This window comes from Vombatus ursinus, unplaced genomic scaffold (assembly GCF_900497805.2).
Source record: "Vombatus ursinus unplaced genomic scaffold, bare-nosed wombat genome assembly UNPS02014863.1, whole genome shotgun sequence".
In the NCBI taxonomy this organism is placed as follows: Eukaryota; Metazoa; Chordata; class Mammalia; order Diprotodontia; family Vombatidae; genus Vombatus; species Vombatus ursinus.
Genome location: NW_020954641.1, coordinates 40791944 through 40814838, shown reverse-complemented (window position 1 = coordinate 40814838; position 22895 = coordinate 40791944). Strand labels below are relative to the sequence as shown.

Sequence of the window (22895 nt, the reverse complement as noted above, 5' to 3'; positions counted from 1 at the left end):
TTCATTGTATCATGATGTTTAAATTAAAATAAAGTATGGACTTTGTGCAGGGTTATACCTATATACTATACAGACATATAAAATATAGTCTTATGCAAGCTTACAAAAGAACTTTCTAACTCTCCAAAAGATGTGATTAGCTTGCCCTCTTTCTGCTTATTTATTTCAAATAACATTTATCCTAAGTCCTAATGTAGGCAGAACACTGCACCAGGCACTGGGACAGATGTAAAGTTTGAATAAGACAGATTCCCTACCAGACCTTACAGCTTAATAAACTGTGTACTAAACAATGCAAAAAAATAAACACTTTTCTAAAAACTTCTAATATATAAAACCTATCAGCTGTTGCTGGTCCCAATCTGCAAAACATGTCTGTAATGATTTTAGTATAAGCTGAAGAGTCACTCTGAGTTCTCTTACCAGATTCACGATTAACTGTGACTTTGGGCAAATTACACTTCCCTGTATCTCACTTGCTTGTTTATGAATGTTTCATCCCCTCTCCCCCAGCAGATGCTTTCAGAGACTAGCTCTGCCCATCAGTAGCATCTGAATATTTTCTCCATACAATATTTTCTGCAGCTGAGCTGAGCATTCAGAAATTGGCCAATAAGGTACAAATCCTAACTCACAGAAGTGAACTAGTCCTTGAACATGCTAGTGTTCTAGTACCAGTTAACCTAAGATTCTTGTGATGGAGCCGGAAAGGCTCACTGAAGAAGTACTGTACAGAAAGGGCCATATTATGCCCAGTAATACATTTTCAGAGATAAGCAATTTGTCTCAGAGTTATGAACTTACCAGCATCTGTTCAAAGAGGGCTAACACTTGCTCATCTGAGACCTCCTGAAGCGATTGTGCAGAAGGATCTTCACCATAGGATGCAGATGAATTCCTATGAGCAGAATTGGGCTTTTCTTTTTCTTTCTTTATCCTCATGCTGGTAAATCTCTCCAGCTAAAAAAGAGAAACAAAATTGGCACTGATCCAGCTTTACCTCTGCACTAAAAACCACATCACGAAGGAAATCATCTAAGGCCTTATGCACCCATGGCTCCAAGAAGTCAGTGACAGAAGACCCCAACTCAGTTCCAGGATTTTTCTAGTATGAAATGGTTCTAACCACTATCAAAGGACTACATGGCAAGCTAACCCCAACACTGTACATTTTCTACAAAGCTGAGGGCACTATTGAGCATTAAGGACTCTTTAAAGTAAAAACACTTTCTTTACCTTCCACTAAGTTCTTTCGTTTCAAAAGAGCTAAGACCTAATATTCTAACCTATCTGCACTATTATTATACGTTTCCCTCAAGCACCAGCAAGAGCAGAAACCAGGCCCTTGCACAGTTTTTCCACCAAATCCAAAGCTATACAGGACCACAGCCTTTAACTAAAAGGACCAGGAGCATCAACTGACACAAAAATTTGGTTGGTCCTTTAAAGTATTCTTAAATTCCAGTCCTTCTAGTATAAAACATTTGAGCAAATTCCAAGGAGAAAGGCACTTGTGTCATTTACTTAATTCTGTTTAGCCGATAGCACCTAGCAGATAGTGTTATATAAGCAACAGGAACTCAACAGATAGTTTTCAAATGAATATCAACCTTCTCTGCTGGTTGGATGTCCTGCAAATAATAGCATGAACTTCAGCCTGAACTCCTTTTCTTGGATGAACATGCACTATCTTCATTTATATTCCAGAATTAGCTGGAATCTTACCTTCAAGTATTCATGGACCACCCCTGGCAGAGGAAAATTATAATATATTCACTAGCAAGCCCCAAGCACAATTGCCAAAAGAACCACCAATAACCGGCAGCAGTTCCTCTTCATGCAACTGTTAATTATAAATATTTGCAACTACAGTTAGGGTTTTACAACTGGTTAATGCCCATCTTAAACAAGCAGAGAGTTCAGAATTTAAGGATACCATTTTAATCTTGGAAGGTGATGAACTTTCTATGGGCACCATATATTTCAGAGAAAGAGCACATGCAGTTAAGGTCAAACACAGCAGAAGATAGGGAAAAGCACATGGATAAGCTCGAGAAAAGACAACATCAGTTAACACAGTACTGGGAAGCATGTATACATGGAAACACAATCTAACAACTGGTAATCATCATAGAATAGGAAATGAACTATGAAAACTACATGCAGAATAAAATCACCTTACCTCATCTGCCATGAGCCGCTTCAAAGTCTATGAAACAGAAGAAAGGAGGAAAAACAGGGAGACAGTTTAGTGAAATGTGAGAAAACCCTCTAAGTACAAGATGGATTAGGAAAAGAGAAGAGAAAACAATGGGAAAGGATCTAACATATCCCCACATCCCCAACTGATTACAAAGAAGAAACTGCCAAACTATCCCCCTAGGTGGGGTAAGAGTTAGAGTGGGAATGGGAGAAAGAAAGTTTTAAGGAGAGCTGCATATGCCTTTTTCAATAAAGAAGCTAAAATTGAGACTAGTTGATCTACTTCTACAGTTCCCCTTTGTTTCATCTAAAACTAAACCCAAATCCTCTTCTTATTAGTAATAGAGCAGATGCCCCTCAAATTGCCACTCTTACAGATACCCTTCTCCCCCAAAAGCACTACCCCTCCAAGGGAGAGGAAAGCCAGCCTCCTTGCAGGTGAGGTATAACAAAGGGAAGCAGTAACAAACCTGTGCTTGCCATGACTGCCATACCCTCTCTGAATCTTGTCATCCTATCCCAGAGATCTGATCCACAGGAGGGTTTTGAAACCTCACTAACAAGCATTGCTATGTGATGTCTTTATGTCTGACCTCATTTTCCTGAATCAGTAAGAGATGAGCTTACATTTTGCTCTGCAAGGAAAACCTAGGCTCTCAAGCAAAGTGTCTAGATTCTTTTAGTTTGAAGTTACTTACTGCACACTAGGGTAGAAAGATGAACTCTGGAGTCAGAGGACCTGCCTCGAAACCTGCCTCGGAGGCTTCCTACCTCTGTGACTTTGGGCAAGTCACAACTTTCCTGGACTTCAGTTTCCTCATCTATAAAATGGGAGGATTAGATTAGATGATCTCTGAGGTTCCTTCCAGCTCCAGTTCTAGGATCCCAATTCAGAGAACCTTGTTTAATGCCCCTGGAGTCTGTGTCTGATTGCTCACCCGGGAAACATCATCTAAGAAGCCGTCTAACAATTCCCTACCAGCAACCACAAAGTCAGGTGGGATAAATACAGCCATTAGTACTTGCAGTGGGAAGGGTATGGATAGCTCCGGCAGTCAATGCAAAGCTACTTTTGATCCTAAAAGAGCAGTGTTCAATGCTCTTCCCTAGAACTCAAAGTCCACTGCCAGAGCAGATAATACTTAAAATGGATGTAGCGTATACTCTAGGTCAGGCAGCTAGCTGGCATGGCAGATAAAGTGCTACAATGTAACAGGAAGACAGCTTTATGAGTTCAAATCCAGCCTCAGACACTTACTAGCTATGACTCTGGGCAAGTCATTTAACCCTGTTTCTCTCAGTTTCTCATCTATAAAATGAGCTGGAGAAGGAAATGGCAAACCACTCCAGTGTCTTTGCCAGGTAAACCCTAAACGGGGTCACAAAGAGTCAGATATAACTGAAAAAAAGACTGAACAACAACAAAAATACCAAAGGTTGTCCTGATTCAGAGGATCTCTTGCACAGGTGAACTATTCATTGCCATAACTTAAGTAAAAGGAAAGGAACATAGGACCCCTGAAAGAAAAAGTGAACCATTTATTTTCCATGTGCACTTTGGAATATCTATCATCTTCCATATGTAATCTGTCACTAAATTCTGTCATTTCTTTCTCTAAAATGACTTTCGGGTTCACCCTTTCTTTTCCATTCCCACTGCTACTACCCTTATCCTGTATGAATCAATGAAAACAGCTGACCTTTCTGCTCTTCACACTACTTGGGAGTAGAATACTCCTGAAAGACTACTTTCATTGTGTCAGTCATGCTCTTACTCAAGTAGCTTGGCTTCCTTCTATTTACTTTAGCATATCAAATCTAAAATCTGGTCTTTCCTCTAGAATCTGTCTTTATTCAACAATTTTTTCCACTATTTCTTAATGTACATTTTGTACATTTGAATACATCCTATTTCTCACTGAAGGCCTAATTCAAGTCCCTCCCTTATTTGTTCTGAAACTATTCTAGCCAACACATAGCTGTTTCTTCTCTACTTATTTATATTTGGTAACAAAGTTTAACACTTAATCGTTCTCTGATCATTAAATTTCTGGAGTCTCAGTTTCCCCATCTGTAAAATGAGGCTGGACCAGAGAATCCCTGGAGTCCCCTGCAGCACTAAAGTCAATGATTTTCTATGTTAGTTCTATCTTCTCAGCTAGATTGTAAATGCATTAAGGACAGAAACAATATCTTTTTTTTTTTGGTTAGGCAATTGGGGTTAAGTGACTTGCCCAGGATCACACAGCTAGTAAGTGTCAAGTGTTTGGTCTGAGGCCTGATTTGAACTTAGGTCCTCCTGACGTCAGGGCTGGTGCTCAATCCACTGTGCCACCTAGCTGCCCCTAGAAACAATATCTTAAGCCTTTTCTCTATCTCCCACAGTACCTAAAGGTGCTAGATAGTGAAGGAAGCCTAGAATCAGATATTTTTAAGTTGGAAGAGAACAGCAAAAGCATGTGGTCCAAGTCCTTTGATTTTGTTTTTGTTTGTTTGGTTGGTTTTGTTTTTTCGCTAGGCAATGGGGTTAAGTGACTTGCCCAGAGTCACACAGCTAGTAAGTGTCTGAGGCAGGATTTGAACTCAGGTCCTCCTCACCTGAGTCAGGTGCTCTATCCACTGTACCACCTAGCTGCCCCCAAGCCCTTTGATTTTACATTTAAAATAAGGCATAATGTCAAGGTTTAAAGGATTTGCTCCAAGCCATACTGCTGGTTAGGTGACAGAACTAGGTCTAACATTTAGGTCTCTGTATTCTTAATCTTTACTATCTCCATTACTTAGGTATTCTCATGAATTCTTGCCTCTGAGTTTATAACAAAGTATCTTCTCCAAAACTATGGGTATTCTGTGTTCACTAGTTTTAAACATTTACACTTACACACACACACACACACACACTTCATTAATGAATGAAAGGCTGCTTACATCTGTCATAATCCTGGTACTCCAGCAGAGGGCAGAGACAAACAGCAAACAAAGCAACAGGTAAAATCACATTTTCAAGAACTTGACAGGATACCAACACAATTTGTCAAATTCAAATTAGGTTTGAATGGAACCCAACAGAGTGATGAGGGGGTGTTGTTTACTTGCTATTTGGAAAGTTTAAAAGCTTCCAAGTTAAAAAGCTTTTAAAGCACAGTGTATTTTCAAATACAGATTCGTTAAGGGATTCTTTGTTGTATTAATGTACTTTTTTTGGTAGGTTCCCTAGAATCCTAAAAAAAGAGGTCCTAGAGAACGTAGAACAACAGATTATAGTAGACTAAGAAGCTAAATGCTGCTATATTTTGTACTCTTAACCCTATGTCTATAATGTCCTCCCACCTTCTACCCCAAGCCCCATCTCTATCCCCACCACTATCAACAGAGGAGTTTGCCTCATACTTTACTGAGAAAATTAAGACCATTGGCCTGAGCTTCCTCCACTTCCCTACTGTATATCCAAAAAGTCCTCTGCAACGTCACTCATTCTCTCTTCCCTTATTCTAGCTTCTGATGAATAGATGATCTTTCTTCCCCCTTCATTCCTCTCTCTCTGTATGTGTGTGTGTGCGCGCGCTCGAGAGAGCGCTCTTGATTTCATCCCTTTCATCCAATAGTTTATAGCTCTCTCGATGTCTTTAACCCTGTCTCTCCCTATCTGTTGGTTCCCTTCCTGCTGTCTATAAATATGCCTAGGTTTCCCTCATCCGTCAAAACAAAAGAGAATTTCTTCCTGATCTCCTTCAAAATACTACCCTATAGCTCTCCTCCTTTTCAAAGTCCTAGAAAAATCCATCTAGATGTGCTGCCTCTGCCTCTACCTCCTCTCCTCTCACTCATTTCTCAATCCCTTGCAATCTGGAGACGGTTCTTTCCAAAATTATCAATAAATTCCTAACTGCTCACTGTGACAGCCAGTCTTTTCTCATTTCTCATCCACGAGATTATGAACTCCTCCAAGAGACTGTGAGTACCTTGAGGACAGGAACTGTTTTTTGGCTCTTTTTGTATCCTCAGGAATTAATCATGTCTTGAACATGGTAGGTGCTTAAGAAATGTTTATTAACTATTTACTGACTCATCCTCCTTGATCTTTCTGCAGCATTTGACACTACTGACTACTTCTTGTCTTGCATACTTCTTTTCTTGGGTTTTCATGACACTATTTCTTGGTCTTTCTCCCACCTATCTGGCTCCTCCTTCTCAGTCTCCTTTAGTGGATCATCATCCATGTCCTTTAACTTCGATATTCCCCACAGCTCAGTCCTGGATCTTCTTCTTTCCCTCTATACCGTGTTTTAGTGATCTCATCAGCTTCCACGGGTTTAATTATTATCTCTAGGCAGAAGATTCCCAGGTCTATAGATTTTGCCTTAATCTCTTTCCTAACTTTCATTTCCACATCTCCAATTGCTTATTGGACATTTCCAACTGTACATCAAAATAGGCACTTCAAATTCAACGTATTCAAAACAGAATTTCTTATCTTATCTCTCTCCCCACACCAACTCTTCCTAACTTTCTTATTTCTGCTGAGGACACTACCATTCTTCCAGTCGTTCAGGTTCACAGACTGCGTCATTCTTAACTCTTCATTTTCCTTCCTCCCTCATATCAAAATGTCTTGTCCCTTCTACTTCGACAACATGTCTGACAAACCTTTCTTTCTGCTTGCCTCTACTTTAATTCAGGCCCTGATCACTTCTGCTTGGATTGCTTCTAGAGTCTTTTAACTATTCTCTCTTTCTTATGTCTCTCTCCTCCCAAAATTCAACTTCCATGCAACTGTTAGATCTGACTGTATCATTCCCCCACTCCTGAAGCTTCAGTAGCTCCCTACTGCCTCTGAGATAAATTATAAGTTCCCCTGTTTGGCATCTAATGTCCTTTACAATCTGACACTAGTCTACTTTTTCAAGCTTACTATACATTTCTCCCTTCATGCACTCTTGGTGAGAGCCAGAACAGTCTACTCGCTGTTCCCCTTCCACAGCTGGCCCCAGGGTATTGTTCAGGTTAGCTCCCATTGACTGGAACAAAATTCTTCCTCACTTCTGCCTCTCAGTATCCCTAACTTTCTTCAACTGCCAACTCCTATAGGAGGCCTTTCCTGTTCTCTCCAGTTGTTAGTGCCTTCCCTTCCAGACAAAATGGCTATTTATATATTTTGTAATCACTTATCTGTGTACATGTTGTCCCTCTTCCCACCCTCACCCCACCCCCCAAACACAAGGATGTAAACTCCTTTCAGAGCAGAATTGTCTCAATTTTTTTTCTTTGTCTTTGTATCCCTAGGGCCTAGCATAGTGCCTTGCACACAGTAAGCACTTAATACTTGATGAATCAATAAATTAATGAATATTTCTCGTGCAACTCTCAATTGTTTTCAATGACAGTAACTCCCTTTGGCATTCATCCCACTGAGACCTTCCCTCCTTGTGCTGTCCCAAATATTTCCAAATCTACTTCTTATGACCTTGATTTGGCTGTACTGTTTTGCCTCTCTTTTTATCTCCTCAACTCTGCCCCTCACTACCTCCTAGAGCACAAATATACTTACTGAAGAGAAACACTGAATTACAAGAATCAAGCCTTTTAAAGATATCTTTTCCACAAGATTTTTCTATATAAAATGTGCTGGAGCCAGAAAAACTAAGGATTATTACCTGGGACATGGAAATAGTTTCATTTAATTGACTGGAATGTTAAAGTGGTATTTTTTATAATAGGATTTTACCTAGAACAGAGATGGAAATTCCTAAATTCAACAAATTTTATAAAATCAACACATTATTCAAAAATGTACCAGAGGGGCAGCTAGGCGGTGAAGTGAACAGAGCACCGGCCCTGGACTCAGGAGGATCTGAGTTCAAATCCAGCTTCAGACACATAATACTTACTAGCTGTGTGACTGGGCAAGTCACTTAACCCCAACTGCCTCACCAAAAAAAAAAAAAAATGTACCAGATTTAGAGCCCATAGCATCACACAGATGTCTGGGTACTGTATTTCTGATCGCTGCTATATACTAGGATCATCAGTCACCACGACAGAAAGTTATACCTACACTCTCTTCAGGGTAAAGAGTAAGTCAGGGTTCTAAGTCAGTATCACATGACAATTTTGCAACGCAAACAATAATATTTGCAGTTTTGGTGGCAAAAGGAATCTTATGACTATAGAAAGGAAGCAAGTATCCTACTCATTCCTTTATGACAGTTTCCCTGGGAAGCAAAGATACATCATGATACCAAAAATAAGTTTCTGTGTAAAGTCAAACAAGCTGAACTAAATAACTTAAGGATAGTCCTTCCTTCGAGAACAAGGAGCTTCCTTAGTCACAGAATATTACTAGGACTCTAATATGAGAGGATGACCAAACCACTGTCAGAGGTTGTTGTGTACATCATATTTCCAGTCTTCATTGCTGTACTTCATGAAAACAGCTATCTGTGCTTTTCATCAAATATCTGATAAAAACCTGACATCTAAGATATATAGGGAATTAACACAAATAAATAAGACCAAGAAACATTCACTTGATAAGATGTCAAAAGATTTGAACAGTTCTCAGAAGAAACACAAATTATCAACAACCATATTAAAAAATTGCTCCATAGCACTAATAATAGAAAAACAAATTTTTAAAAATCTTAAGTTTTCCCAAATTAGCAAAGATGATTAAAAAATAGTCAGAGAGGGCAGCTAGGTGGCACAGTGGATAGAGCACTGGCCCTGAAGTCAGAAGGACCTGAGTTCAAATCCGGCCTCGGATACATAACACTCACTAGCTACATGACCCTGGGCAAGTCACTTAACCCCAACTGCCTTAATTCCTCATTTATCAATTAAAAAAAATAGAGAGATGTTTAATATCAGAGAGATTCTTGGGAGGACAGAAACTATCACCACTGGTGGAGCTGTAAATTGGTCCAATGCTTAGAAAAAAATTGAGAATTATGTAGGAAAAGTCACTCAATTCTTGACCCAGTGATCTCATTAGTGTGTATGTAGCCAAAGGAAATCAATGACAGAAAGTTCTATACGTAACAAAATATTCCTAGCAGCACTCTTCATGGCAGGAAAAAAAAACCCTTGGAAATACACTGTGGAGAAGCTAAACAAATTGTGGTTTATGAATGTAACCGATTTTTAAAAATTCAAATCATTTTAATCTATAAATAAGCACTTATTTTCTTTCCTTTCCACCAGTATCCCAATTTAAAAGAAAAAAATATAAAATCCTTGTAACAAATATGCATGGTAAAAAAAAAAAAAAAACAACAAATTTCCACATTTTCTATGTCCAAAATGTACATATCATTCTGTATCTTAAATATGTCACTTTTCTGTCAGAAGGTAGGTAGTAGAGATCATCATCAGTCCTCTGGAATCACAGTTGGTCATTTTACTGATCAGAGATCTTAAGTCTTTCACAGTTGTTTATCTTTACAATACTGTACCCGTATAAATTGTTCTCCTGGCTTGTAAAAGAATATTATGGCAATGTAAGAAACAAATATGAGGAATTCAGAGTAATTTGAGAAGATTTATATGAAGTAACAAGGCTAAAATATACCAGAACAGTTCAATGGTCAATCTTGACTACAGAGGGCTAATGATAAAATAGAACACTCTCCTGTCTGTAGAGAAGTGGTAGACTAAAGGTGTGGAATGAGGCATATGACATCCGATATGGTCAATGTGTCAATTTGTTCTGCTTAACTATACTTTATTACAAGGGAGAGTTTTATGGTGAGACAAGGAGGTACTAGGAAATGAAAGCAATTGTCTAAAAAGCACCAATAAAACCTTTTAAAAATAAATTGTGGAGTCAAGTCAACAAGCATTTATTAAGCATCTTACTATGTGCCAGGCACTGTGCTAAAGCCTGAGCTCACAATCAAATGGAGGAGACAACACGCAAACAGTCATGTACAAACAAGATATATACTAGATAAATTGGAAATAATTACAGAGGGAAGACACTAGCATTACAGGGACTGGTACAGGCTTTTTGCAGAAGGCAGGATTTTAGCTGAGACTTGAAAGAAGTCAGGGAATCCAGGAGGAAGAGATAAGAAAGAGCATTATAGGCATAGGGGAAAGCCAATGAAAGTTCAGGGAGTTGGGAGATGAAGTGTCTCTCGAGGGGAACAGCAAAGGTTGAAGAGTGTGTGGGAAGAGTAAGTAGTACGAAAAGATTGAAAAAATAAGAGAACACATTGTAAAAGTTTTAAAAGTCAAACAGATGATTTTATATTTGATCCTGAAGGAAAAAAGGGGCCACTGGAGTTTACTGAATAAGGGAGAGACCTGGTCAGACATTAATTAGCATCTTGCCCAAACTCCACAGATGTTATATACGTATACTCTGCCTCCAAGTCTACACCTTAATGTTGTTAAATGGACAGAACCAGACCCTAACCTGGGGGTGACTGAAGCCAAGGATTATTAGAATGGCAGGGGATCTGACTGGTCACTTTCGGCTGCAGCATGTTAGCAGCAATCTCAGCTCCTAGGTCAGGGTCCCCTGGAAAGTGCGGAAGTTGCAACAAATCTAAATAGTTAGCATAATCATTACACAAATCATATTAAGTAATGACTTCTTATGACCTTGATTTGGCTGTACTTAAAACGTTAAAGTTCAAACTACATAATGAGCTCATCTGAGGCACCTAGAGAAGTTCACTGCCCCAGAACTACAAAGTTACAGGATATTATGACCTGCCCAGTCCTCCATAATACTGCTACTGGAAGAAGCAAAAATTTGCAGTACTTGTGACTTCATGTCTTCTTGTATACCTTCTACAATCCTTAACACAATTCATTAACAGATTGAACAGAAACTTCTTCCCTTCACGTCCACGTCTGTTTGTGGAAAACTCAATTCAGTTTAAAGGAAATGAAAAATCCTAGAAAATGGCAACATGAATTTCATGCTAAAATAAGCAAAATGAATACCACTTTTGGCTTCCCAATAAACTTGGGATTTTGATTTAAGCCTCTTTGTGCCTTTTGTTTCCTAACCTATAAATGCCAAATAACGTTCACCCAATATACATCTCCTAGAACTGCTGAGAGTGTCAGCAAAGTGGACTGGAGCTTCTGGCAATAGATCATCCTGTGAATGTAAATTGGGTTTACCCCAAGGATTCCTGGTAAAATGCACCTTGTGTTTGAACCAGTTAGTTAGTTAGAGCATGATGTTAATAAGGCCATGGTTGTAGGTTTCACGCAGAAAAACTGTTCCATACCCACAGCCTACACACCTGGCCAAAAATTACAGAATCATAGAATTACAGAGTTAGAAGACACCTCTGAAACCATCAAGTCCAAACTATACCCAAAAAAAGAATCCACATAGCAGTGTACCAATAAGAGCAATCCAACTACTGCTTAAAGACCTCTAATGAGGAAGAAAACTCACCGTCTTCTAATGTGGCTCATTCTTCTCTTGCAAGACTAATTTTTAGGAAGCTTAAATTTTTCTCTCTGCCACTTTCATCCATTGTTAATGGTTTGGCCCTGAGGTCCCACAGAGTAAGTCTAATCTCTCTTCAATATGACGGTCATTCAAATACTTGAAAACTGCTATAACATCCATAAACATCAACCACTACTCACACAGAGGACTACAAGACTCAGCAAAAACCCACCACCACTACAGGAAAAGCACAAATCAGCTTTGTATATCCACGGATAGCATGTTCGTTCATATAACTTGGGCAAACTGGAGAAGAATCCTGTGACAATGTAGCTGAATCCTTAGGAATAATTGCCAGCTGAAACAAACTCCCTTCCTATGAGTGAATAGCAAGAAGGAGGAGACAAGTGAGTTTCAACTTCAGCCCACACAAATGCATCTGCCAGCTGTCCTTAGGGGCATTATCCAATTATGGGACAGCATTCAAGTTGGGGAAGATAACAACAAACCTGCAGCAAGGGCTTAGCCCTCACCAAGTTAAGATAGAAACCGAATGCCACTTGCAGCCAACAATTTATTTCTACTCCTAACTCACACAGCCAGGGAGGATTAGGTTCAGAACCCCTACATCCAAGAAAGAGTCCTCAGTCCATCTTTTCCATTTTTTAACTCTTATGACAGTATTAATACTTTATTTCCTGGCATGATACATGCAACGGGTTTGAATTCTATTATTATAAGCTTTGCCATAAAATTTACCCCCTTCTCCCTACTCTATGGATATAGGTAATCCATTTGTCCTCCTTCTACTTTTCAGTTTCCCTACCTTCATTTAGCACTACTCTATCTCATAATATTGGTGTAAAGAAGAAATGGCCATAAAGTATTTTACAATACTAGCATCAGCAAAGTGCCATGCATATAATGAAATTCAATGGGTTAATCTTAGTGCTTCAGTTCCCTTGTGTTATACATAAGGCAAAGGCTAACTATAAATACAAAAGGTAAAATTTTTACTTCCAATAAAAGGAAAAAGACATAAAGATCACCTCAGGAGGAAAATCTAGTTGTAACAACCACAAATTACAGTGAGATAATGAACTAGATTCCCATCTCACTATTTGTCAGTGGTGACAGCCTAACTAGGAGCCAAACATTCAGTTCATTTGGGTACAAGAGCAACAAAGGATTTGCAAAATAGAATGGATAGAGTTGAGAAAACTTAAATTTGTTCAGTTTAAGGAAATAAAATTAAAGAAGGGAAAAAGTCCAAGTGCCAAATCCAGAAGCAGCGATAGCAACTGCCTTGTCACAAGGGAGTGTGACCACTAAGAAAGGTCCAGCTCTGGCTGCTGGGCTGCATACTTTTCCGAAGTTCTTTCCTCTACGCAGCCAAGCCAGTCATAAACATCAGCGTATGTTTTCTAATTCAATAAGCATTTATTAACTACCAATCATGTGCAAAGCACAGTGTAAAAGCCAGGCTGAGATATAACCACCCAGAATCCTACTCCTCATGAAATGACCAAAGAAAAAGGCTCTCTCAGCCCACCCTTACCACATCCCATTCTAGAACCAATAGCTTTCCTTTAAAACTTTTCAGGAAACTTTAACAATCTTCAGGAAATATCTGGTAACTAGATTAAAAACAGCAATGTTATTCAAATATTATTATATAATTTTATCCTGGTGTCTGCTTTAAGCTACTTGTAAATCCAGAGTTGCAAGGGTATAATTTTACCCAAATCTGTTTCAAAGTAGTGCTTTGCATACGGTGGGTGCCTATATACCTCAAAGAAAAAAGGTGCCCAAGAGGAGAAAAACATCCATATCAGCACATTTTACAAAAAAAAAAAATTTGTAAATAAAGTGGGTGACCATATATTAGGGAAAAATGGAATAAACTGTGGCATATTAATAACAAAATATCATTTTACCATATGGGAAAAAACAAGTATGAAGAAGTATGAAAAGACATGTGATAAGCAAAATCAAGAGAACTATATACCACTACTACAGTAATATAAATGAAAACAAGACCAAAAGACAGGCAAACTGATTAATCGTAATGAGTAATTGGCCTTGGTGAACAGATGATGAAACATACTTGCCTCCTCTTGGTAGAGAGGTGAGGGACTGACCACAAATGTAGAATGTTGCATGTTTTTGCTTAAGTGTGTGTGAGAGAGAGAGAGAGATAGAGTGAGTGAGAGTGAGAGAGAGAGAGAGAGAGAGAAAGAGAAAGAGAGAGAGAGATGGAAGATCCAGAAGAAGGGACTGTATTAGAAAATGACTGATACAAAAACAAAAGCAGTTGCGAAATGAATTTGAGTTTATCCTTGAATAAACCTCACTCTTCCTTTTGTGATTAAATGAGAGAAAACCTATTTTAAATATCAGAATTTAAAAATCTGTCCTAGCAGGATGACCCAAAATATCCTAAACTTGATGAAAACCCAAGAAGTCTCCTGGGATTGCAAAGGTGCCTTCTGCTTTGCTTTTCCTGTAGCCTTAGGACCAGGATCCCAGATAGCTGATAGCACAGAAGGAAGAAGTCCACTAAGGTTTCACTATTCCAGCACAAGGAACAGGTGGAAACTAGGGTAAGAACATTTCATTCCTACTACAGGTCCACAAGAACAAGGTACCAGGACCTTTTACCACAACACACTCAAGAGTTAGGAAAACAAGTCGCCAATATAGAAGCAGCTCATTCAGAAAGCATTTTGCTATCAAGTATCTCAACGTGTTTCCCTCCCACTTCATTTACTGACAAAAGTGGAGGGAATAGCCTACAAATATATTCTGACATCATGTAAAAAAAAAAGATAAGGCAAAGTTCTCTTTCCTCCACATTCTTTAGGAGTCATGCCCTATTGAAACCTGTAAAAAAAACATGGGTAATTCAAGATGGGAGAAGGTTCCATGTGAGTAGTGCCCAAGTTCCAACTACCTCATTCGTTACTATGAGGCCTCTCTTTTCGCTGCCTTAGCTTACAGAAACTGAGATCACTACTTTGGAAACGGGGTGTTGGTCCACTCATTTGGAAATACAGTCAGTAACTCAGGAATGCTGTTTCTCAATCTCTATAGCAACTGTCTTCTCCCATGTTGTGATGTAAGCTGCAGGCCTGATTACCCTTAGTGAAGGGTGGGCAGTTGTGACACACCCAGGGCCTGGCAGACAGGAAGTTCCTGCAGCTGCTGTTGCTTCTTCATAAAGTCAGGAAGCACTGGGACACCCTGCTCCTTGTCAGGACTCACCCCTAACACAATTTAAAAACCTGCTCACATCAATCTCTGATTTTTTAAGCAAAGATTCTTTTCCATTTTTCTATGAGACAAACTCTTAGAAACTCACAACTTGGCATTCTGTCTGCTGGAACTAACAATCTAGCTGGTCAGAAAATTACAATACTTTTTAATAGGCCCAACTAAACATTCTGAAAAGTAACTATTGCGATTAAAAAAAAAAAACCCTGACCCTTTATACAATCAGACTAAGGTTTTATTGGGAGGACATTCAGAAGGGAAATACACAGAAAGATTAATGACCCAGGATTGTGTTATAAGTGAGAGTTATAATATGGTCTATCTGGTACTAAACATCTTTGAATTGGGCTGTACACAAACCAGTATTATATAGACTTCTAAGCCATTGTAGATCATGCTCCAAAGAGCAGTTTATCCATAGTTTAGCCATAGATTGCTAAATATGCCCAAGGGAAAGAACAGACTGAGTCACTAAAGTACTGAGCTCCCCAGCTCTTGAGAGAGTAGGTGACCGTTAGAGATGCTATATAGGTGCTTCCTGTGCATAGTGACAAGTTGGACTACAAAACCTTTCAGGCCCTTCGAACTCTTATATTCTATAACCATATCTCCAGCCTGTCTTTTTTGGCCCTGGTAATATCAAGTACACATGAGCAGGTAGAAAATAATCTTAAAGTATTATCCAATTCCCCTTACCAAATGTCAACCAACTCTCAATGGTTTCAACCTGTAGTTTCCGAAAACACTACCTGTGAAACTAAAGAAATTTGACATACCTAAGGAAACCTTCCAAGGGGGCTGCTGGAGAATTTTGGCAATGATCTATAGGAAAAATAGAAAATTTGGACCAGAGAATGATATGCATGCAAACTAACACTACTCTTTCTGATATCAGCCTAATGTCTGCTTCTTGCTTGATAGTCATATCCTACAGAGGCTTCTCACCACTTCTTCTTGCGGTTTCAATCACAGGAAACAGACGTCACCCATGAGCCTAGAAGTAACTAACGAAATAAGCCATGGCGGATGCAAAGAGCGGCCAACTAAAGCCGACTCCCACTTTCTCTAAATAGTAGAGCTAAGAAATCACCAGGGACCTCTTTACTGAGGGAATCCTTCAAAGCCTATTTAAGCTAAAAATTCTGTATACCCTTTACAGTTGGCTGAAGGAGTTTCAGCATCTTAATTTTAAGTTCTTTATATTAAACAGTCAGAAGAACTTCCAAGGATGGATGATTCTTTCTCTATGGCTGAGTTAAGACCCTTTGTATCGAAGAAGTTACTAACCTACTCCTTGCCTTGGTCCCACCTTTTCCCCAAATCTAAACACTAGAGGGACTAGGCATGTCAACTGATGCAATAATGTTAAAATTTTACTTTAAAATAAAGATTTTTATTCTGTCTCTATTTTCTTTACCTTTCAGATTTAAAAAAACAAGTTCTGCATCATTTGACAAATCTTGGTCTTTTGAAGATCAGACTAGAGGTAACAACATAGAACCAGGAAACGAATTCTAGTCTTGGCTCTGTCACTGATGATATGTGACCTTGGGCAAGTCACTTCCTCTCTCTAAACCTCAGTTTCCTCATCTATAATATAAAGGGATTCAGCTAGGTGATCCCTGAAGTAGACAGAAGGTTCTTCATGTTTCTACTTCTAATAATTGCATCTAACTATTATAGGATCAAGATCAGATTTCAGAGATAAGGATTCACTTCTCTAAATCTGAAATACCATTGAAATAACTGATGACAACACAGATGGATGGATACAATTTCATGGAGAGAAAATTAAATAGCTTTAATATCTCCACTTTGATAGCAGATCTGTTTCCTGGAATTCTAACTCTAACATAAATATATTCACATTCTCATACTTCTTACACCTTTCTAAGAGCAGAAAATCACCATCATACATTCCAATCCGGCAGACCAAAATGAAAGATGCATGCTTTAAAGGAGAGAAAATGGAAAGAATATATACTCATTACCAATGTTCTTTTACCCTTGCTTTCTATAAGCAATTTCAGAAGGTTCAAAAGAATTTCTCAATCACCTCAGGAACGTCCATCAATTGATTTTATCTCACCTTGAAGGGAAAAGAAAGCAGTCCATTTTGGCTGAAATGGAGAATGCTAGAATTCAATTCACAGAACATTAAGCTCCTACAATGTGTAGACCACAGTCCTAGGCACCGAGTGAGCTGCAAAGCTTAGATAACATAGGGAAGTACCTACCCTGAGGGGTACTGCCAGGTAGAGGAATAAGACACATAAACAAATAATTATAGTACAGACTAGAAAATAGTGTAGTATACTGAAAAAGAGACCTAAATGTAGAGTTAGGAGCCCTAGGCTCTAGTAAATCCCATACCCTATTTGGGTTCCACTAAAGTAACCCTATCTCTGAGATCGTTCCAGCTCTAAAATTGTATGATTCTAAAAAATTATCTCCTTTAAAATCTTAGTTCTCCTTCTACCACACATTACCTTTTTCCTTCTCTGAAATATAGCATTTGTAGTCAATACCAAACAACTGTATTTCATGAAGTGATCCTGCCTCACAATATTCTCTCTTTCTTGACTAGCAAAGAGATTATAAGCTCCTTGAAGTCAGAGACCAAAACAGCAACACCTGGGGTATTTTTAATACTAAATATTTTTGGATATTGTTTGAATTAATATAATGGAAGTCACCTGCCTTACTGACAGTCAGTCAGTGATAGATAAATTATAAAAACAATGAGGCATATTGAATTGAGAAGCACAAGAGAAACTTTAGACTCTCTCCCCATCACTAACACTCTTCTACCAGATCCAGATCAAGCAGAAAATACTCATTTTTATAAGGTTTCTTGCAGAAATCACTTAATGATTAACAACTATGAGCCAATAATTACCTGATCTTAAGACTATATTTTAGAAGTCTCTGTATTCAAAAAGGGACCTAAGGTTATTGGCCATCATCCAATTCTGTAGTCCCTCAGAAACAATCTGAAGCCCCAACTAGGACTCTATCCCAGAGATCACAAGGAAAAACTGTCAAGGCAAGAAGGATAAAGCCACAAATGTTACAAGAGCAGTTTCTTCTTCCCCTCCTCCATAATATCACCACTTGCTGTTCCATGTAATTTTCACAGCAAAACTCCTGACAAGTGACACTGTTTCATTTACACAAGAGATTGCTGAACTCAAAAGCTACTCTTTCACCTTTCTACTGACCTGTGAATCAAGAAAAAGGACAAGCTGCCTGGACTTAATGTAGCACACAGTTCCTCCTGCATGTCCAGAGGATAAGCAAGGTTCAGTTAACTTTTGGAAACTTTTCCTAGTTTTCAAGTCTGGGGGAAAAAGGATGAAAAGCAAGTAAATCTTTACCGCTACAATCTTTACACAGATCAATAACCTTACAAATCAAGATTTTCCCAACCCAAAAGTTTATCAGGACAAACTATCTCTGACAGAACCCAGAATACTCTTTAACATCAAGGAAATCACTTTACCTTTCAGTGTCTCAGGCAACCTTTTAAGACTGTAAGTGGCAAAACATTTATAATCTGCCTTGATAGAGTTTCTCCACTGTGAGTTAGTTATTCATACCAGTGAAATCACGAGTCTGGTTAAAAAACTGTTACTGGGCCAAGCAACAGAGAAGTAGTTCATTTAATCTTTTCTCTACCAGTCTCTCTGACTGGTGATATCTGTTCCTTTTCTAAAATTTACTTCTACTCTTCCAAATAAGTTAAGACAGGCAAAGAGCAGTGGTAATTAAAGCAAATTAGAACAATTAACCAATAGTGCTTAGGTTTTGCTTCTAGAATGGATATAAACTTAAAACAACTCTGAAATATTACCTTATATCCATCAAATTATCACGGATAAGATAAAAATACAAAGAAATATGGGAAGATATGAAGTGAAGGAGAGTAAAGAAAACAAAACCAAAAAAACATTATATTTACTAACTATAATCATATAAAGACTATTAAACAGCAACAAAACTCAGACAAGTTGATGACTTTGTTACTACCTTGTTAAAGTTAATATATACAACAGGAATTTCAACAACAGGAATAAGTAACATGAAAAATGTACACTTTTAGCTTAGTTTTAGTTTGGTAGGGTTTTCTTGTTCATACATCTTAACATATATAGGTTGACTGAAGTTAAACTAAATTTTAAAATAGAATATGAGCTGCTATTACCATTATATTTACATACAATTTGCAACTCTTTTCCCCCCGATATTTTCACCCTGAAACAAAGGTGAAGTAGAATTATGTCAACATCCTGGACTAGCCTTAGCAATCTTCACTAATCATTAAGAGCCTTTCCTCTATTTATTGAAGTACAATGACTTACTCAAAAGTTGAATAATTAACCAAAATCAACTGGAACCTAAATATTGTCTTCTTTTGATAATGCTTTTAATTTTTAAAAACTGTTCTTTAATGCTTAAATTTGTGTATTTGCAAAAGAAAGGTAGAGGGAGAGATAACAAATGATTTTCAAGTGGTTAAAGGAGTGGATTTCTAGTTAGGGTCTTTTTTTCCTTTTATATTTCAGGACTGAGTCTTAAGCACCTTGGTACAAGGAACAAGATCCATACTCCTGTTTCCCAACAGGAATGAAAGTTCTTTCAGTAGGGACAAAGAAGAAGAAAAACAGTTGGGCAGGACTGGAGTGGTAAGTGTTGACTTGTTCCCAATTCCCCTCACCCTACCTGGTAGCAGGCATCTAGTGGCCTTCTGTTAGCAGAGGGGGGTTAATTTTTCAAAGACATATTTTACTAAGAAGGTATAGTGAGTACTGAAATATAAGACCCCTCAAATCAGAAGGCACACTCTCAAGGAAGTAGCTTCAAAGCAGAAAATATGTGGTAAGGGTAGGTAGGTGAAGAGAACACTATATGGGAAAAATATTTTTTATAAAAATACTTAAATATGAAATTTCCTTTAGCAAAAAGGGGTGGGGAGGAAGAAAACAGATTTTTGTTCACTAAAAATTTTTTAAAAGGATTGGGAAAACTCTAGTGTTTTTGACATGCATTATTTTAGTCAATTAAACTGTAGATAATTTCTGAATATTAGGATGCTAACTCCTTGTTTCCCATAAATTCCCTCTGTTGTCCTCATGCATATAAGATTTAAACCTGTTCCTAATTATATCTAGAATTACCATGCATCTATTAAACTATGACTGTGTTTCACTACAGATAAAATGATCTCTTAAGTGTAACATTCAACATCTATTTGTAAAGTGCATCAGAGCCCCTTGGGATAACAAGAAGTCATCATTTTAGCACAGAGAAAAGAAAACTAGTCTCATCTGATGCATGTGGCCAACAACAAAATATAATCATTTTCTCATTTTTATTGTCTAGGTCTTTCTTTTTTTTTTAATTACAGCAGATCTTTATAAGAGTATCTACATTTAATGATAATTCTCCCTTGGCAGGGAATTTAATTCTGGTTGCACTGTCAGCCTCAGTACACATTGGGTGCAAGAGGATTTCCTTTGAGGCTAGTCTAAATGTACCAGTCACTGTCACTAAGGGACCCTGTAGGGTGTCTTTATAGACAACTGAAAGGAACAAATTTTCAGGTCATTTTGCAATCTGAAATATCACAATCACATTCCTGCAGGCCATCCTTCATCCCAGGTATAAAAATCTTTGTGTTGAGCATCACTTCTAAAAGACACAAATTGCACAAAGTTTCTCGTTGGCCTTCTCTGAACTTCCCAATCATAGCTAATATCTTCTTTAAAGGCAGACAATGAGAATTTTGCACAAAAGTTTAAGACAGTAACCTATTTTCTCTTTATAGCTGTGACGCTGATTAATCCCTACTTGACATCCTATTATCCTGACCTCTCTGAAATATCTTTACATAAGTTCATACAAAATCATATTAGTTATTCCCCAATATGGTCTCACTGGAACAAAAAAATAAATAAATAAAAAGGAACAGGAGAGGGAACTTATAGCCCCCATGTCTCAAGATGCTTCAAATTAAATTAAAGATGAAAGAAGACTTCTGTGGCCTCCTCTTCTATTCCTTCTCATTTAAAGCTCAAATAAAGGCCTTATAAAGTTATGTATCCTAGCATAAATAAACCTATAAAAGAAGCAACTTTAGGGAAGCTCAGAAGGTATAGCATTCTCTCATAAATTTTTCCTCTTTTTGATTATATGTGACTACCATTAAATGTGAATACTAAAAAGTATTACAGACATGATATTTCTCTTACAATCATATTTTAGGAATAGCTACAAGCAATCATGCTAGACTGGGACCATGAGTCTCATTTACCACTACTACAATAGGGAAGACTACACCAAATTCTGCTGAATGACACTTCTATTATTCACCTACATGCTAAAGCTTTTTCAACTGATGGTAAAAAAGAAACCTGGGGGAGGGGGGTGGTATGGGGGGGGGGGAACATGTCCCTGAGGCCATGTGAAGTCAGACTCATTTAAGAACAAGAGGGAGAACACCAAGCAGCCTTCTTCTAGCTGCTCATGACAATATATATGTTAGAAATTATATACATAATACACAATAGCCTTTTAAAGCTAGGCCCCATCTCTTCTCCATATCCAAGGCACCTTAGAAGCACAAAGCAGATCCCCAGAGTTTACCTATACCTTGGTTGATCATTTGCTTTAAGCCTCACTATGGGTCTACTTCCTCTCCCCCACCTCCTTACCTAAATTTTGACTCCTTCTTTCCTCCTTTCCCAAAAGTCTTTTCTTCTAATCCACATCCCTGCTAAAATTTGTGGTCAGAACCTTCCTTAAAGCAATAAAAGGTATCAAACTCCTAAAGGGATTAGTGACACTCTCAGAACCAGATATAAATAGTCATCTGAGGTACTTAATCTCTACTGTGCAGGGTTCCTTAAAGAGGCTCATGCTGTAGTTCCAAAGAACAAAAACTTTAGAAAAAGCACATCATGAGAAAAATAACTTTGAGTTTAGACACCACCTCTAACTAGAAAGTCTCACTTTAAACAAGAAGAAGAAGAAGAACGTATCAGCCCCACAATACACCACTGTCATACTTTCTCATGCAGAAATCTGGTGCAACTCCTAGCCTTTAATGTCTCCAGAACTCACATTTTTTTCCCAAAGGCAACGAGAGGGGGGCTAGGATGTTCAGAACTTATATTTAACAGTAAAAGGATATTTAAATAATTCTTTCTAAAGGAAAAAATACACAATTCTCCTCACTACTTATACTACCAGATTACACATTTTAGCAAGCTAAGGTTTAAGAACAACACCTTTAGAAGAAATAAGGAACTTAAACTCCACCCTCTCTAAAGCTAATACAAACAACTCAGAGTTAAACACACTCAACATATACTTGAAGGTGCAGTTGTCTCCTGAGCAGAGAGTGCTAGAAGTGTCTCACCCTCAAGCAACATACATTCAATAGATTCCAAAAATCTGTTAAACATACCAGAGCTAGGCAAATCAAAGACCCAAAAAAATTCCTAAGGATGACCTGGAAAGTGTAAAAAAGAAGCTAAGACTGTAAATCAGTAGGTCTAGTTGGAATTCACGAGAGGAAGGACAAACTCAATGCAAAGTAACACAACAGATTTGAAGAAACTGAAGGAAATTCCAAATTAGGGACACAGGAACTCTAGACTGGGAAGGAAAGCTTAACCCTGTCTATGAGAGGTTCAGCACCTAACCTAAAGAAACTCAGGTGACACTGTAGTGCAAAATATAAAATATTTTTTGAGCCAGTAAGAAATTTTCTTGAACTATAAGCCCCATGCTGTGGGTGAAGAAATAATAGCTAGCATAAAAATAGGCAATTAGTGGCCGGGAATAATGAGGCTAATTATAAAGATCAATTGTTAACAGGCCTAGGGGCATCTGGTTTAATAGGCAAAGAGAGAATGATCACTACTTTAATCCCCTCTGTAACTACCACCACCATTTTACACAAGTGCTTTCCTCTTAACAACTATGTTACTTAAGGGGTAGA

At 38.1% G+C, this 22895-nt stretch overlaps 1 protein-coding gene across 5 annotated transcripts in view; it reads right to left on the bottom strand.

Moving 5' to 3' along the window:
* DIAPH1 (diaphanous related formin 1) overlaps window positions 1-22895 on the bottom strand; it is an 84906-nt gene that overhangs the window by 59565 nt on the left and 2446 nt on the right. For 3 of the 5 annotated variants that reach the window (XM_027841954.1, XM_027841955.1, XM_027841956.1), the window contains exons 2-3: window positions 2183-2209; window positions 805-960 (exon numbers count right to left, since the gene is read on the bottom strand). In XM_027841954.1, coding sequence (XP_027697755.1) covers window positions 805-960; window positions 2183-2209 — 183 coding nt within the window. The remainder of the gene's footprint in view (window positions 1-804; window positions 961-2182; window positions 2210-22895) is intronic. The other 2 variants (XM_027841957.1, XM_027841958.1) reach the window with 1 other exon arrangement.